This window comes from Peromyscus leucopus, chromosome 23, assembly GCF_004664715.2.
Source record: "Peromyscus leucopus breed LL Stock chromosome 23, UCI_PerLeu_2.1, whole genome shotgun sequence".
Classification (NCBI taxonomy): Eukaryota; Metazoa; Chordata; class Mammalia; order Rodentia; family Cricetidae; genus Peromyscus; species Peromyscus leucopus.
Window position 1 is genome coordinate 41,626,957 of NC_051082.1, and position 18,609 is coordinate 41,645,565.

The 18,609-nt window shown below is 51.7% G+C and overlaps 1 protein-coding gene across 4 annotated transcripts in view; it reads left to right on the forward strand.

Annotated features, from left to right (window-relative positions):
* Prkar1b (protein kinase cAMP-dependent type I regulatory subunit beta) overlaps positions 1-1,945 on the forward strand; it is a 116,017-nt gene extending 114,072 nt beyond the window's left edge. For all 4 annotated transcript variants that reach the window (XM_028856026.2, XM_028856025.2, XM_037198457.1 and 1 more), the window contains one exon: positions 396-1,945. In XM_028856026.2, the coding sequence (XP_028711859.1) occupies positions 396-568 (173 nt within the window). In that variant the 3' untranslated portion in view covers positions 569-1,945. The remainder of the gene's footprint in view (positions 1-395) is intronic.
* Positions 1,946-18,609: the final 16,664 nt, after the last annotated feature.

Consider the following 18,609-nt stretch of genomic DNA (forward strand, 5'->3'; position numbering starts at 1 on the left):
CAGGCGGACAGACGGACGGACGGATGGACAGATAGACAGACAGACAGACACACACACACACACACAACACACACACACACACACACACACACACACACACTGCATTTATAATTCAAGACCAGAGCTAAAGATTCACGAGTTCAATCCCCAGCACTGAGTAAACCAGGTGTGGTAGTGCAGTTTGAAGTCCCCAGCCCCAGGAGGAGACCAGACGATCAGAAGTTCAAAGCCATCTTCAGCTCTATAGTGAGTGACTTCTAGGCCAGCCTGGGCGATGTGGGACGCTGTCTCAAGGAAAGGAAGGAGAGGAGAAGGAAGAAAGCGCAGGTCCGCCTGGCGTCCCACCGGGGAGGGAGGCCGTCCTGTGCCCTGACTCTCTCCTCTCACCCCTCCAGGGGAGATCGCCCTGCTGCTGAACCGTCCCCGTGCAGCCACCGTGGTGGCCCGGGGTCCCCTCAAGTGCGTGAAGTTGGACCGGCCTCGCTTCGAACGCGTCCTGGGCCCCTGCTCTGAAATCCTGAAGAGAAACATCCAGCGCTACAATAGCTTCATCTCCCTCACTGTCTGAGCTTGCACAGCACCTGCACCCTTGTGGGGGCTCCCACTGTGGCCCTGTGACCCACTCCCCATGCCGGGGGCCTGGGGGCTGCTGGTTGACGGCTAGGTGGGGCCGGTGCCTGGCAGGGAGCCTCTCCCTTCTCTGGACTCACTTTTGAAATAAATAACCATCTCGTGCATTTTAAAAACAAAGGGCAAGCAAACCACTGTACCCCCAGACCGGGGACGTGACCGCTGGCTCCCCCACAGAGGCCCTGCAGCCTTATCTTGGGGCCACCCTATCCCCTCTTCAAGTCTTCTGGGAATTTTTATCTGATCCCCATACTTGAACTGGCCCTGTGTCCTACTGGGTCTCAAGAGGGGGGCCACAGCTACCCTTGTAGCTTTTCCCCAGAGCTGGAAGTTATCAGGACACAGTCCCTGGTCCCTGTCAGATTCTCCCAGGTCTAGGCCCAGGTGTAGGACAGATTGTGTCAAATGGAAGTGTCCTCAAACGGACACTCACGCTTGAAAGCAGAAACAGAGGGTGAGGAAAGACATTCTGGGTCCCTGCCCACTACCCACAATCCCCAGAGGGACCCCTGATAGACCCAAGTAGATCCCAGCCTCTTAACTGGGGCCTGAGCTATAGTCCCAGAAAGGTAGGAGATAGTGGCTTTGACCAGTCGCTGGCCTTCACAGCTCTTGGAAAGTCATTTCCGGGTAGTCTGGGCACCCTGATCTCATGTCAGGACAGTTGGCCAAGCCCGTGACCCCTCACTGGCTGGACGCCCAGATTGGGCAGGAAGCATGTCTGAGGCTGGGGCTTTCCAAACGTGGTGAGTCTGGGCTGAGTCTCATCTCCTGGAGGCCAGGAGCCATGGCTCTGTCAGCCTTCCTATTGGAGACCCCAAGGGATGGCCAAGAACTCCAACTTGCTGATTAAAGCTGTGGGCATTGAGCCTCCCCCGGATTCGCTGTGTAGCCTGAGTCCCTGGCCCTGAACCCCAAGCATCTTCACCCGAGCTCTTTTCTCCTTACACGAGGGGAAAATGTACTGAAACCAGGCTTGACCCCACACACTGACCCCTCAACATCCTGTCCCCAGTGCAGTGTGATATGAGCCAGCCAGGCCTGAGGGCCACATGAGTGTCCACAACTGCTCAGTGTCCCCTGGGTAGCCGGCATGTCATGAGACACAGTGTGATCAACCTTCTCTTGCCCCCGCTGTGCACGTCTAGGGAGGTGACCCTTACAGCTGGCCATCAGCTCCTCCCTGTGTGGCCGTGGCTGTGTGTGTCCTGCCTGCACCGTGGATTATCTGTGGATTCTGTGGACCTGCTCCTCCATTCCCTATTTATGTCACCAAGTGCTGCATGAGCTATTAAATGTGCAATGAAGAACCCTTTCCCGATCTGGGAGGCCTCTGTCTAAATCTTTTTGTAGGTCTATGGGTTTTCTTCTCTGTTCTGGCATTTCCAAGCGATTAACACTGAGCTGGCGAGAATTGGTTCAGCAGGTAGAGTGCTTTTCCTGCAAATGTGAGGGCCTGAGTTCAAATCTCCAGAACCCACATTAAACCCAGATAAGGTATCAGCCGTCTACAATTGCAGGGCTCCTTCTGCAAGGTGGGAGGCAGACAGGAGAATCTCTGGAAATGCTCAGACCTGCTAGCCTGGTGTACTTAACTGTAAATAAGAGACCTTGTCCCGAAACCAGGTGGAAGGTGAGTGCAACTTCTGACCTCTGACCTACCTATATATGTCATGGCACACTCAAACACACACACACACACACACACACACACACACACACACACACTACACACAGTTTAAAAATCATTAAAGCTAATGGGTAGTGGTGGCACACCCCTTTAATTCCCAGCATTTGGGAGGCAGAGACAGGAGGATCCCTGAGTTTGAGGACAGCCTGGTCTACAGAGCAAGTTCTAGGATAACCAGGGCTACACGAAGAAACCCTGACTCAATAAGCAAACCAACCAAACAGACAGACAAAATTACTAAAGCTCAGCCTAGCTCGGTAGCAAAACACTTGCTTAGAATCCCCCAGTGAGGGACTGTGGTGTGGCTCAGTGGTAGAGCACCTGCCTAGAATCCCACAGTGAGGGGCTGGGGTGTGACTCAGTGGTAGAGCATCTGCCTAGAATCCCCCAGTAAGGGGCTGGGGTGTGGTGTGACTCAGTGGTAGAGCATCTGCCTAGAATCCTCCAGTGAGGGGCTGGGGGTGTGGCTCAGTGGTAGAGCCCCTGCCTAGAATCCCCCAGTGAGGGGCTGGGGTGTGGTTCAGTGGTAGAACCCCTGCCTAGAATCCCCAGTGAGGGGCTGGTGTGTGGCTCAGTGGTAGAGCACCTGCTTAACATGGGTTCAATATCTCATGCTGCAGAAACAAGTAAATAAATTAATTAAAAGTTAAAATGACAAATGTTTTTGTTATTATCTGCATGCACAGTCCATTGCAGCTATCACTACACCCTCCTACAGAGCTTCATCTTCCTACCCCAAATCTCACACATTAGATGTGAACTCCCCATCCCCACCCCTACTTCTACCTTCTGTAAGTCAACGTATCCAAACCAAAGTCTTCTGTCTGTCTATCATCTCTCTCTCTCTCTCTCTCTCTCTCTCTCTCTTCTCTCTCTCTATCTATCTATCTATCTATCTATCTATCTATCTATCTATCTATCTATCTATCTATCTATCTATCTATCTATCTTTCTATCATCTACCTACCTCTCTCTCATCTATCTATTTTGATATTTTGAAACAGTCTCACTGTAGAGCTCAGGCTGGCTCCAAGCTCATGAAATCCTTCTGCCTCAGTTACTTGAGTGCTGGACTTAGAGGCCTGCATCACCATGCCTGGCTAACTAGTTTCATTTCAACATTGTCAGTTCAAATGGGAATCCATGTTGTAGACCCCTGTCTACCTCATCCTGGGGATGGGCAAGTGGACAGGGCCCAGCCCCAACCTTGTACTCCATGTCTGATTCTCTCTGGTTTCCTGTATGTAGGGATGGGGCCATGCTGCTGCCAAGTCAAAGGGTAGACTAAATCTCGAGAGGGAAGAGATTGGCTGGTGCCACTGGTCAAATTTCTCATGGGTCCACATGGGATCTGGGATAGAGAGAAGACTCGTCTCCATTTCTTTCTGGCCTCTGTCCCTTGCTAGCTGTGGTGGGTTTTGCTTGTTTTGGAGGGGGCAGACTGTGTCTGGGGAATTCTCCTCCTCCTCTTTAGTCACTTCTGCAGACCGTCTCCACCGGTGAATTCACAGGAGTTCACTGTTCATTCACGCCTTGGTTCTTTTCCACAGTTCTGGGCCCTTTCTAGGAGTCTTCAATCACAAGCCACTTCCCTGCCAAAACCATTTCCTTGAGGCCAGGGCTTTCTGACCAAAGGACTATGAAGACAGAGGCCTGCTGTGGCTGGATGCCAGCAGGTGGGGCTCGGCCCTGCTAGGATGATGGCCTTGGCTGGCGCTTCCAGACAGTGGCAGTCCTGACCTTGGCTGGCCGATTCAGTCTACGGACAGTCCTGGCCTCACTCCCCCGGCCCCGCTGAATCAGCCGGGCTGGCCTGGTGACTCACTTTGAGGTTAGTCCCCTGGCTAGATCCTGGGGAGACAAGTAGCGCTCCTGCCAGACTGGGGCCGGGTGACTTCACATCCGGGGTACCCGGGTCCTCGCTAGTTCCCCCCACTTCAAGTTAGTTGCACTTCCTCTGAGCTCAGCTGGCCCTGGTTCTGCTAGGAAGTCTTTACTGACCCCAGCCTGGCTGCCTTCTATCTTCTTCTGGGATGTCACCAAATTGGGAAGCTGATGCCTGAGCTCTCCACCATCTCCAGCCCCAGATGGTTGGTGATGATTCTTTATCCTGTCTGGGTCCAGTCTGTGCCCACAGACCAGGAGCCCAGCCTGCGTAACAATGTAACACAGTCTTAAATAAAAATAAAAACACATGTAGACTGGGTGTGGTGGTGCATGTCTTTAATCTCAGCACTCAGGAGGCAGAGGCAGGAGGACCTCTGTGAGTTTGAGGCCAGCCTGGACTACAGAGGGAGTTCCAGGCCAGCCAAGAGTACCTATATAGTGAGACCCTGTCTCAAAAATGAAAACAAAAAATTCCAAACAAACATAAAATAATGGCTGGTGGTATAGTTCAGGGCAGTCCATGCCTAACGCACGAAGGGCTTGGGTTCTGTTCCCAATCCTTGAAAGAAAAATAAAGTTCACTGTTTATGTGTGTATGTAAGCATGTTCCTGGAAGAGGTTCTGAGGGCCTTGATGACCCACAAGTACATCATGGGCCGGGGGGAGCGGGGGCAACTCGGGCTCAGGCTGAGTTTAAGGAAAGGCCTTCCTTTATCAGAGGCCCCTTCAGAACACAGACCTGTGTCACTCCGCTGGACTCATGGGGGCAGTCAGCCCCTCCATCAACCACCTTGAACAAATCTTCTTTCGACTTCTACAAGTAGAGAACTCAGTTTTGCACGTTTTAACAAAATACCCAAGGCCTGGATTGTGGCTCAGTTGGTAGAATGCTTGCCTAGTATACATGTAACCAACCAACCAACAACAACAACCAAAAATTAAAACAGTGCTCGGCATGGAGCTTAGTGATGACTGATCTATCATGTACCACCCAGGTATGGCTGGTGTGCCCTGTGCTAGTGAAAGTGTGTGTGTGTGTGTGTGTGTGTGTGCGCTTGCGTGTATATGTGGAGACCAGGTATTGATGTCACAGTGTTAGGGGGCTTCATCAATCATTCTCCACTATTCTCCCCTTTTCTAGGCAGGCTCTCTCTCTGAACCGGGAGCTCACTGATTGGCTAGGCTGACTGCCCATCAAGTCCCTGGGACCCTCCCGCTTCTGCCTCCCAGTGCTGAGATTACTGGTGCACACCACCACCTTGGCTTCTGACATGAGTTCTGGGGATTAACTTGGGCTCTCACATTTGCACGGCAAGCACATTACCTACCGAACCATCCCCACAACCCCATTGCTCTCTTTTGAGGCAGGATCTCTCACTAGTCTGGAATTTGCCAAGTAGGCTAGGCTGGCCGGCCATGGAGACGCCAGGATCCTCCACTTTCTCAGCACTGGGATTACAAATATGCTCCAACATGGACATGGCTTCTCCCTCCTCCTCCCTCCCTTCATCCCTCCTCCCTCCCTCCCTCCCTCCCTTCACCTCCCTCCCTCCCCCCCTCCCTCCCCCCCCTCCCTCCCTCCTCCCTCCCTCCCTTCATCCCTCCTCCCTCCCTCCCTTCATCCCTCCTCCCTCCCTCTCTCTTCCCTCCCTACTTCCTTCTTTTCCTTCTCTCTCTCTCTCTCTCTCTCTCTCTCTCTCTCTCTCTCTCTCTCACCCTTTCTTTTGTGGGCAATGCCACTGTGCTGTCCAGACTTGAGGTCTTCCTCTTTCAGCCTCCCAGGTGCTGGTATTACAGGCATGTAGCACCATGCTTTGCTCCCAGTTTTTCTTTCTTTTTTGGGGAGGGGAGGGGGAGTTAGTTTCAAGACAGGATTTCTCTGTGTATCCATGGCTGTCCTGGAACTTGCTTTGTAGACCAGACTGGCCTCAAACTCACAGAGATGTGCCTGCCTCTGCCTCCAGAGTGCTGGGATTAAGGGCGTGTGCCACCACCACCTGGCCATGCTCCTGATTTTTGTTAGCTGTTTGGCATAAGGCAAATTGCTTAACTTCTCTGAGCTTTGATGATCTCATCTGTGAATTGGGAGGTATATTTGCCTCCCAAGCTTGATTTTTAGCATGGCACGAGATCATAGGTAAGGAATGTTAATCCAGTAAAAGAAATTCAGACTCGAAGCTATCATTGCATGGGACATCAAACCCTGTCATTCACAATGACAAGCACCTGGCCCTCAGGCTTCACCCATGTACATCCGTTGTGGTATTCACAGTCTAGACCCAAAGTAGCTGGGTGTGACCCTGATGTCCTACCTGGAGAGGACCTTTGTTTGGTTTACCTTAGTCCAAAGGAGCTATCCTCCTCTCTCCTCTTGGAACCTCATTCCCCAGGTGTCCCCAGGTGTCCCCAGGTGGAGCTGCTCTAGGTAAAGATGCTCCAGCCTGCTCAGGGACCCTTGCGAATGAGGCAGCTGTCTCCAGGAAGGACTCTCTGTACATCTGACCCTCTATCTCTGTGACATAAACTCAGGGTATGGCCTTATGGATTCTGTGAAGAGGGACTCAGACAGGCCCTGGAGGGTAGGTTGACTACTCTATGAGGTCTGAGGACCTGGTGTTGGACACAACTATGATCTGAATAGCCCACAGCAGGGCCCAGGATGTAACTCCATTGGATGGCTGCTGCCAGCTCATATACAACAGGAGGGTTCCAGAACCCCTGTCTCCAGAACTAAGTCCTCTACAGGATGCCCCTCAGGACATGGTCCCTGAGCTGGTTAGGGTTTTTTTTTTTTTTTTTTTTTTTTTTTTTGTCAGCTTGGCACTTGCTAGAGTCATCTGGGGAGAGGGAACCTCAGTTGAGAAAATGTCTTCATCATATTGGCTTGGAGGCAAGACTGTAGAGCATCCCTTGAGTAATGAGTTTGGGTAGTGCCACCCTTGGACAGATAGTCCTGGGTTGTATAAAAAAGCAGGCTGAGCAAGCCGTAAGGAGCGAGCCAGTAAGCTGTGTCCCTCCATGGTCTCTGCTTCAGCTCCTGCCTCCAAGTTCCTGCTTGTGTTCCTGCCTTGGTTACCCCTGATGCCGGACTGGAAGCTGTAAGATGGAATCAACCCCTTCCTCTACAAGTTGCTTTTGGCTACAGTGTTTATCAGAGCAACACAAAGCTGACTGAAACAGACCCTCATGGAGGATCCCCTGTGTTGGGCTGAGGGCAGGAAGGAGAGAGTCACCCGCTGAGGTAGACAGGAGCCCCCAGGAACTTTATATCACTGGAGTTGTCACCTAGGGTCCCCTGCATGAGAGTAGTGACCTCGAAGGAGCACAATACCCCTCCCACGAAGGTGTCTGGTGGCACCCAAAATAGGTGGGTCCCACTGCTTGGTCAGTTACTCACTCCTTAACCCATCAGTCGCTCAGCAAGCCCTCACACTGGGCTACAGGACTGCAGTGAACCTTCCGTGGTCTCCCCCTCCATCTCTCCCTCCCTCTTCCTCTCTGCTTCGCTGTCTCCATCTCTGCCTCTTCTTTATTCACCTTCCTCTCTCCATCTGTCCCTGTCTTGTTCAGTCTCTCTTTCTGCCTTCTCTGCCTGTGTGTGACTCTCCCCTTATCTCTCTGTCTCTATCTCTCTCTCTCTGTGTTCATTTCCCTCTCTCCTCCCTCCTCTCCCTCCCCCGGCTCTGTGAGTGCCAGTCTGCACCAAGCACCACGGAGCCCTGTCCCGCCAAACCTCACCGTGTCCCTGCAGGGCTCATTTTACACACAGGCCACTGCAGTTCACAGAAGAGAGGCCCCGAGAGAGGAGAGCCTGGGCCATCTCTGCCCAGCCCAGCCTGTCCTGGCCAGCTCTGCCTGCCCTGGGACCATAAAACTGTTTATGAGTGGAGCCCAACCCATTGGGGCCCAGCCAGGTTTCCCCTGGGAGGCTATCATGCTTCCTGGGAGTCCCCAGGAAGATATGAAGTACTAGAAGACAGTATGTGGCAGTGATGAGCACCCAGGGGAGCTGTGTACGGGCCATGTGGGCTGGCCATGGCTCAGTCTCCTCCATCTGCTCACATCTGGCACAAGGAAGCCTGTCCTTAGGCCACCCTGCCAGTCTCTGAGGTGTCTCTCTTGCTCACCTCTGCACCCTGTACCCACCAAACTGCAGGATGAAAAACTCACGGCATGGGGAGGGAGGGTGTCACTACACAGGGTCACCAGACACCTCCTGACATCCTTATCCCTGTCTGAGCGGCAGATGGGGGTGACGCCCCCCCCCCACTTACAAGCCCAGAGGCCCAGTAGACAGTGATATCCAAATAAGCGGCTGGGGAATTTCTAAGAAAATGGCCCAGGATCCTAAGGCTAGCAGAGCAATGTGAGAGGTGAAGTTTACCCAATCTGAAAACCCTGGCTCTAAATGCCTCTTGGAGCTAACGTCATCCCCGACCCCCAGGATGCATTCCCACCTAGGAATATGGGAGGCCTCACTCGTATCCACCTTGTCCAGACTGATGGCCACCTGGTACGGGCAGGACCAGTCTTGCAGCATCCGAAGGCCAGGTGAGAAGGGTATGTGGCAAGTGGGGCTGGATTCATAGACGGTGCTGTCCTCCAGGGCTGCCCAAGGCTGTCCACGGTACCTCTCTTGCTGACAGTTGCTGGGACAGAAATGGGGGGGGGAAGGCCACAGCAGACCCCCACGTGGACTCGATTTGAGACGTTTGGACCGCATCCACCTCCCCATCCAAGAAAAGGGAGCTATGGGCTAGGGACCAGCCAAGAGGCCTCAGAGGAACCATGAAAGTAGAAAGGTCAAGAAGGTGCTGGGAACCAGTGAGATCTTGCTTCCAACCCAGAGAGACAGCAGTGTTCCCCATGAAGAAACAGAGCTGATGCCTCCAGTGGACCCCTTCTCTAGGGAATCCACCCGAAAGCCTGAGGCACAGTTTGAAGATGTGAATATATCTAGGATTGGGTCCCTGATGGCCATCCAGCCCAATCCTCTCTGGGCAGCCACTACCGTCATCTCCCCTTACTGGACTCTAGGCGGCTGAGAGGGAGCTTGGAGGGGCTGGGCCTGGAAGAAGCCCACTCTGTCCTCCTTCCTGCAGGACACAGCAGGTCCCGAGAGCTTCCAGATTCCTTGGTCCAGACCCCACCCCTCCACGGGAAATGATGAGCTGGCCTGGAGTGGGGAAGGGAGGATGGGAGAGGGCAGGGGAATTGAAAGTGCATTCCAGACTGGTGACATAGCCCAGTGGCCCCAGGACAGGGAGGGCACCAATTGAGCTGCTGTTCTGGAAGGTCCCTGATTCCCCTGAGGAAGAGGAGAGACTGGTGAATGGGGTGTGGGGGGGCACTCTTGCCCTGGAGGGTACAGATAACCTTAAAAGCCACCTGGAAGCCTTGTCAGATACCCACCTCCCCACTCTGGACCTAAGCTCCCTAAACTGCCTGGCTTAGGTCTAGGGTAGAGTGGATGGTTGTCTCTGGTCCTCATCGGTTCATCTGGATGTATCTTCTATGGCCCAGAGCCCAAGGCAGGTGAGGTTGGTAGTTCACACTGCCCTTGGGGAAACCCTGGTAGGTCTACTCTGGGAGGTGGGCGTTCCTGAAGGAAGAGAGGAGGCTGAGAATGAGGGCTGGCTGGGTTAACTGTTCACCAGCTGTGTTCTGTGCTAACCTGTGCCAGGCACTGCCCCAGGGGGCTTTCTCTGCTTTAGGTCTCAGGACCTCCAAGCATCCTGTGTGTGGCACCCAGGTTGTAGCAGCAGGGCCAAGGATCGGGGCAGGGAGCTTATGCTAGGCTCTGATGGGGCAGCTGGGCTACAGAAATGGAACCAACTCTTTTCTGCCCTAAACTCTAGAGGCTGTGGTCTCCTGTGAGTCCAGAGAGCTGGGTGATGGCTGTCCTTCGGTGGGGATATCCGTTAGGAGGATAACAAGCAAGGCTCACCCTCCCTGGAACTTCTGCTAACCAGGAGGTCATTCCCTCCACTCACAGGGCTCCTGCCTTCTTTTCCATGGCAATGTCTTTTCATGGGAGGTTCTGTTGGTTTACAGGCCCTTGAGAGTTCTAAGGAGGACAGGCAGGGTGCTGGGGCTTGGTACTGAATGGCCATGAGTTTCAGATCTCACCACAAGCAGCAGTTAGGCAGTCCTCAGCCATCCATGTCCCTCTTGGGTTCTGTGCCCTGGTGTGGTACCTTCGCAAGCAGGGCTGCTCTGGGTGATCAACCTGTGGGTGGTCCCTGGAGAAGGAGCCACGAGGTCTCTTGACCTCCTGTGTGGGTTCAGTCAAGCCACAGAAGTGGGCCCAGCTAACCCATCCCAAATTCCGAACTCCAGGAATCACGAAGTCATAAATCCCACCCCCCTTTTTGAGCCTCCAAGTTTTGGGGCAGTTTGTTGTGTAGTCATGGACACCTATGAACCATTGACAGAAAGTGCCACCATTTCTGGAAGCCTGAGGGCTGGAGTTGGACTTGTTCATAGGACTTGTCCTCGGAACATTGTAGAATAATGACGTCTGCCTTGTCAGCATGGGACAGTTTGTAGGTTTGCTTGGTACTGAGCCAGTCAATTTCACACCCAGGCCCCTTGAAGCCGTGACTGATGAACTTCTCTGTCACCTAGAGCTATTAGAGTAGGGTGACATGGTGACTCATTATTAAAATCTACGACTCAGGCCAGGCATGGTGGCTTACGCCTTTAATCCCAGCACTCAGGCAGAGGTTGGTGGATCAGAGTGACTTCGAGGCTAGCCTGGTTACATAATGAGTTTCAGAATAGCCAGGGCTATGTAGTGAGACCCTGTCTCAAAAACCAGTACAACACAGAATAAAAGCCAAGGCTTAGCCTAGCCTGGTGACACAGACCTGTCATCATAGCTGCTCAGGAGGGTGAGGCAGGAGGGTTGCTAGTTCAAAAACTACCTGGGCTACAGAATGACCTTATATCGAGGCTGGGAAACTTAACAAGACCCTATATGAAAATTAAAAAGTAAAAAATAAGGCTTTGATGCTGGCTGTTGTGGTACAGACTTTAATCCCAGCTTTTGGGAGGCAGAGGCTGGTGGATTTCTGAGTTCATGGTCAGCTTGGTCTACATAGTGAGTTCTAGGACAGCTAGGGCTATGTGAAAGACCTTCTCTTTAAAAATGGGGGTGGGCTTTGGTTGTACTTTAGTGGTAGAGCACCTGCCTAGAATCCCCCAGTGAGGGGCAGGGTGTGGCTCAGTGGTAGAGCACCTGCCTAGAATCCCCCAGTGAGGGGCTGGGGTGTGGCTCAGTGGTAGAGCACCTGCCTAGAATCCCCCAGTGAGGGGCTGGGGTGTGGTTCAGTGGTAGAGCATCTGCCTAGAGTCCCCCAGTGGGGGGCTGGGGTGTGGCTCAGTGGTAGAGCACCTGCCTAGAATCCCCCAGTGAGGGGCTGGGGTGTGGCTCAGTGGTAGAGCACCTGCCTAGAATCCCACAGTGAGGGGGCTGGGGTGTGGCTCAGTGTAGAGCACCTGCCTAGAATCTTTTAGTGCTACTTGATGTCATTCACCTCCAGAGATTGGCCTAGAGATGGACAGGGCTACCCTTCTTGCGGAGTGCCACCTAGGACTCCTGTCACCCAGGGGTGAGAGCTCTTCTTCCTCCTCCGGTGGAGCTGATTCTGCTCGTCAAGGCCTGCCGTGTGCCACACACAGCCCATGGCATTCAGCCTTCTCTGTCACCAGGCAGTCTCCATACTGGCTACATTTGGGCTCCATGCCAGGCTCTGTCTGAACAGATCCTCCAACAGCCCTAATTAGCAGCTATTTCAGCTCTATTATCTTTTTATCGTCGAGGTCAGCAGAGGCTCAGAGAGGTGAAGCAACAGGTGGAAGGATGCATAGCCAGCTGGAGGCTGAGTGGATGCCTCTCTGAGCCAGAGACCTTTCTCACCTCTGAGCCCTTTGGACTAAGCAGACACTCAGTAATGAGGCTGCTGGCATTTCTAGGAAGGTGATTTGCATGGCTCACATGGCCATGTTTTCCCTTCAGAGGGAGGTGGCTGCCACAGGGATGCCGGGGCCTCCCTATCCTAGATCGGGATGAGGATGAGATTACCTGCCTGGACTTTGCCTTCTGCTTTAGAGGAGCCGCCTGGGTGACCCAGCTTCCCCAGCTGACAGGAAGGGGAGGAACTAAGGGTGGCCCATGGCTCTGTCCACAGGGCAGGGGACAAATCTCCAAGGGAGAAAGATATATCTGAGGTCACTCCGTGGAGATGTGAGTCCCAAATCCCCCTCACCAGAGTGCTCCAGGGTGCAGGAGCAGAAGTCACCTTGCCAAGAAAGAACAGGGCACATAGCTGGCCAGGATAGAGAGGCTGAGTGTAAGGTCTAGAGCTGAGGCAGGCTGGGGTGGTCCTCGCTATCTGGGAGTAGCTTTCCTTGGTGAACAAACAGGCTGGGCATCGGGTCCAGGCATGGTCAGCTGCACCGTCCTGCGTTCTCCTAGCCACAGTGTCCTCAGGAGCACAGCAGTCCAGACAGTGTGGGATGGTTATGATGAAGCAAGAAGACGAAGCTGATCAGGTGCCGCTGAGAGACCTGGACCAGTGGTACCCGAAGGCAAACCACATGGATCAGCAGTCTCCAGCTTCTTTGGTTCGTTTGTATTGGGGTGCAGCGTCCTGGTCTCTCTTTAGACAAGGTAGGGGATGGAAACTGTCACAGATGGGGAAATGACAGGGAATTCTCCTTTTTAAAAATTTTTGTTTATTTATGTGTGTGTGTATTTGTGGAGTCAGGGTCTCCCACTGGCTTAGGCTTTACCCAGGAATCTAGGGTGGCTGGGCAGGGAGGGAGCCCCAGAGATCCCCGTCTCCACTGATCCAGCACCAAAATTACAGGTATGTACCATCACACCCAGCTTTTTACGTTCATGTTGGGGACTGAACTCGGGAGCTTTGGTCCCAGCCTGCTTCTTTTTATTTGTTGAGACAGGATCTCACTAAACTGCCTCAGTTGTCTTTAAACTTGCCATCCTCCTGCCTCAGCTTCTGATTTGAGTGCTGGGATGATAGGCCCAGTTTCATTTATTTATTTATTTCTCATACTTCATCCTTTGGCATTCTCACCCCATCTCCAGCTTATGGCTTCATTGAAGATCCCTGTATGATTCCTTTGCTCCCTGTCCTAAGGCAAGGTGTCACGGCCTGTAGAAGGCTACACCCTGCCCACTCAAGCTACGTGTGGGTGCCTCTTTACAAGAAAGTCTTTGCCCTCACCTCACCAGTCCCCAACAGAGTATGACCAGTCTGGTATCACTCCCAAATGCCAGCCCACCAGGCCAAGGGCACACAACCACAGACAATAATCCCTCAAGTGCATAAGCCTGCCTGCCTGGGCTGCCACAGTCTAGGGATGCAGCTCAGAGGCAAGGGATACCCCAGGGCAGGGAATGGCCTCGGTATAAGAAGTACAGCCCAGAAACAGGATGCAGATAAGGGAAGAAGGTGTAGCTGAGAAGCAGTACCATCTTATTTTGTATTATCTCTGTATTTCCTTTCCTTCCAGTTAAGACTTCTAAGGTCCTAGCACTAGCAGAGGCTAGCTCTGAAGCCTCATTAGCAGGCTGGGGACACCTGTGGGGTTGCAGGACAGCCAGACAAGTCACTGGGTAATAGTTCAGAGGTAGCGGGGCTGGAGTTTGGGAACATGGCTGTGACAATAGGGATTCCTGGGGGCTAGGGGGATGGCTCAGTCAATGAAGTCAGTTCAAACCCCCATCTAAAAGAAGCCAGGCATGACGACTCAAGCTTGTGACCCTTGCTCTGAGGAGGGGAGAGACAGGAGGGTCTCCAGAGCTCACTCACCAGTTAGTCTAGCCTAGCAGTGAAGGCTGGATTAAGGGAGAAACCTTGATTCAAAGCACAAAGTGGAGGCCAGCTAGGTGGCTCAGTGGGGAAAGCGCTTGCCACACAAGCCTGATGACCAGTTTGATTCCCAGAACCCGCTGTCGGAGAAGACTGGATACTTCTTCAAGTATTCCTTTGACTTTTACATATTCACCATGGGACGTGCGTGCATGTACACACACACACACACACACACACACACACACACACACACACGCACGCACGCACGCACGCACGCACGCACGCACACATTCTTAGGAAAATGGTGTGAATGCAGATCAGATTATCTACACGGAGGTGACAGCAGATAGGCAGGTCCCATAGAGACATCCTCATTCCAGAGAGTGTAAAGTAGGAGAGAAAGCATGGGCCAGTACTGCACCATGGCTCCCAAACCACTGAGGAATGAATAGGAGCCATGGTCTCAGGCAGTGGAAGAATCACCAGGAAAACAAGACGAGGATTTTCCAAAGCTGGAAGTATGGGTATCTCTGGTATGTGTCGTTTCATTTAATGAGTTATGAATCACCTTGTTGAGACAAGATCTCCTTCTGTAACCCAGACTGGCCAAGACCTCAAACTCTCCTGCCTCAACCTCCTGAGTGCTGGGATTACAGGTGTACACGTCCACACCTGACTTTGCTAGTTGAAATCATGCTGTGCCAGGCCTTCTGAGAAAGGGGCCCTTTTCTGTACTCGGGTCACTTTGCCAGGCTGGTGCCCAGGGATTGGATCATAGGACCATAGCTGCTCTGGAAGCCAGCACTCTGTGGCGGCCAGCTATGACCAAATGGCCAAGGCTGGAAAGCGGCTGCTCCCACCTGCTCTTGGATTTTCCCAGAGCAGCACAGCCTACATATGCTCGTCTCCAAGAGTGATCCTCCCTCTATGTGAATCAGGACACAATGCATTTTAAAATCTAGCTAACGGGCCAGCAAGATGGTTCAGCAGGTGAAGGCACTTGCCACCAAGCCTGACGACCTAAGTTTGATGCCCAGAACAGAGAGAACCAACTTCTGCAAGTTTTCCAATAACATCCACATGTGCCGTGGCATGTGAACACACACACACACACACACACACACAACACACACACACACACTCACAATAAATAACCAAATAAATAAACAAACAAATGCCCCCAAATCTTGCTACCATTAACAACAGGGCCTCTCATCTCAGACACTTGGGAGACTGAGGCAGGAGGATGGCAAGTTACAAAATGGGTTCAGCCAGCCTGGGCAATTTAGCAAGACCATGACTCCAAATTAAATAAATAAATAAATAAATAAATAAATAAATAAATAAATAAATAAATAAATAAATAAAAGGCTGGGATTGTTCAGCAGTAGACTAGAATCCCCCAGTGAGGGGCTGGGGTGTGGCTCAGTGGTAGAGCTCCTGCCTAGAATCCCCCAGTGAGGGGCTGGGATGTGGCTCAGTGGTAGAGCCCCTGCCTAGAATCCCCCAGTGAGGGGCTGGGATGTGGGTCAGAGGTATAAGACTGGCCTAGCATGTGTGAAGCCAAGGACTGGCAGTCTGGTTAATATGGTATACATGCAGATGAAACACACAGTGAAAATCACACTATTGCAACCCACGGCTGAAGGGTTCTGTTGTTTAGGCTTTTACGTTTGTCCTAGATGTCCAATGTTTTTGTATTTACTGAGTTCAGATCGTCATTATCTTCTGCCTCCTCCTCTTCCTTTCCTCTTCTTTCTCCTCTTCCTCCTCCCCCTCTCAGTTCTCCTCTTCTGGAGGTAGTGTAGCCCAGGTTGGTAGCAACTCTCTGCAATCCTCCTGAGTGCTGGGACTGTAGGCCTGTACCACCACACTCAGCCTGGTGTTCTTTTCACTTCAAATTGTGAATCAGTACCCTCCTGTTGGCCTGTAACTGGTGACATACTTGGAGCTTTCTACATCCCGGAAGCTCGTGGTTTCCTAGGAGACTGAGTGAAGTAGGAATCATCCCATCACCACTTTTTATTTCGCAATTTTTCCGTTTTGCAGAAAAGTAAGAATAGGACAATGAGGGCTGGGAGTGTGGTTCAGCCTGTCTAGAGTGCGCAAGTCCTGGGATCCATTTCCAGCAGGGCATGGACTATGTGAGGGCATACACCCAGAATCCTGACACCTAGGAGGTGAAGAGGGCATCAGGACATTGGCATTGGCTACTTAGTGAGTTCAAGGCCAGACTAAGTAACATGAGACTGTCTCAAAAAGAAAACTAAACAGGATAAAGAAAAGTAATGTGAAATAGTACATCTTTCACTTCAATTTACCGATTGTCTCCATACTTATCTACCACCTATGTGTCCATCTTTTGTTTATCATCTATATCTGTCTGGCTATCAGTCTTCTCTCCACCTCCATATATATAATCTGTTTGTCTATTATATACCTATTAACCAAACAGCTATCATTTATCTATTATTTATCTCCTTTTCTTCTATCTACCTATCTTTTTATTTTTTTCAAGACAGAGTTTCTCTGTATAGCCCTGGCTTTCCTGGAATTTGCTCTGTAGACCAGGCTGGCTTTGAACTCACAGAGATCTATCTGCCTCTGCCTCCCAGAGTGCCGGGATTAAAGGCAAACACCACCACTTCCTAACTTATCTACCTATCTTTTATGTATCTACTTATCATTATATATTATCTATCCATCGATCATCTATCATCTGTTATCCATCAATCAACAAATCATTTATCACCTGTCATGTATCTGTTTGACTTCTGATGTATGTATGTATTTGTGTGCCATTTATCTCCTTGTCTATAAGGTCTGTATCTATATATTTATCATTTATTAGTGTCTATAATCTATGTAGCTATGTATCCACCTTTATGTCTAAGAATCTGTCAATTAATCTTCTTTTACTCTACCTCTTTTCTTCCCTCTTCCTTCCTATATCACCCCTCCCCACCCCCTCAGCTTTCCCAGTCAACAGAGAGTGTGCTGCAGACATCAGGACCCTCCCCTGGGTTCTGTGAGGGTCTCCAGGGTGCGTAACAATCACACACCATTGGCATACTCTGGGGCCTTAGTGTTGATATCTATCACCAACCTAAACCAGTATTTGTGGTTCTGTGTTGCTGCTGGCTTGGAGGGGTGGTTGGAGTACAGGGCAAACAGCAACTGATGTGATTCACCTCCTTGTTATCGGCTTGCTGCCTTAAAGGACAGACTTTAGATCTAAGTGGTCCTGCCCAGCACTATGTTCCCTCCATGCCACTCGAATGCCTCTCCTTGGCCCCTGACGTTCCTGTCACAGGGACTGTCTGCATCATGGCAAGTGACCAGAGTTAAGAGCTTCTTCATGCTGTGTCCTGTGCCTATGTCCCCACTGGGGTCTGTGGACCTGGAGCCTGGTCACGATCTTCCCCATCCTCTCCCTGCAACAGCTCTTCTCTTCCTGGGGTCTGTTCTCCAACATGCGTGAGAGACCCTCCAGCAAAGCCACCATGCCTGCCCTAGGGTCTGGTTGTCTGTGTTCTGAGCACAGCTGAGACTCATGAAATCTGAGGGCTGTGACGTCAAAGGACAGGGAGGCTAACTGACAGGGCTGCAGCTTCCACTCTGGACACTAGTGCATGACTCAGGTGGTGGTGGGATTAGACTCGGGGACCATGGAAGCAGCTGATAATGCGGAGGTCATTGTGCCTTGAGGAAGCCTACATTGGTCTGCCTGAGGGGACACACGCCCAGGGTAATGCAGCACCAGCTCTGAACACACACACACTCAGGGTTACAAAGGGGTCTACTCCTTCCATGACACTTCCGGGTTCATTGAGTAGAAATCTTTAGGGACAATGGCTGGTACCAATTATGGCATTATACTTTGTATTCCCCTCAATGGCTTCATCTGCTCCAGAAAAACATAAACAAACAAAAAACCTCACCTCAGTGCTCAGAAGGTAGAAACAGAAAGATTGTGTGTTTGAGGCCATACCTTGACTAAGTGTGTGTGTGTGTGTGTGTGTGTGTGTGTGTGTGAGGGTGGGTGGGGTGGGGACACTCAAACAATTCAGCTTCCTTCCTTTGGCCTCAAAGGCCTGTGGTCATCCCACCCACTGCCTCTGACCTGTTTCCTCCCATCATCCTCTTTCCTCTTTGCAGAACTTGGGACCTGCCAAGCCGGTTCCTGCCCCAGGGCCTTAGCACTTGCTGCTGTTGTTATCTTGCCTTGGAATGCTTGGTCTGGATCTTTTATAAATGCACCCTTCCCAGCCACCTGAAGTGACAGCCACTTGATGCTCAGTTTATTGCTTCCTAGATATCGTGGGCTCTGAGAAAGCCTGGTATACTTCTGCCTCTCGGTGTTTATCCAGATGCCTGGCACACATTTCTGAAGGCCACCCGCAGAGCTGCCTGGTACAAGAAACAGACAAATCTGAAAGTCTCTGAGAGGCCACTTTACCCAGAGTAACACCGCACTGGGGGAGGGGAGCCAATGTGGGTCATGTCAAGTTCAGAAGCCAGAATCCTTATTTGTTGGCTCAAAGAGGAAATATGTGAACA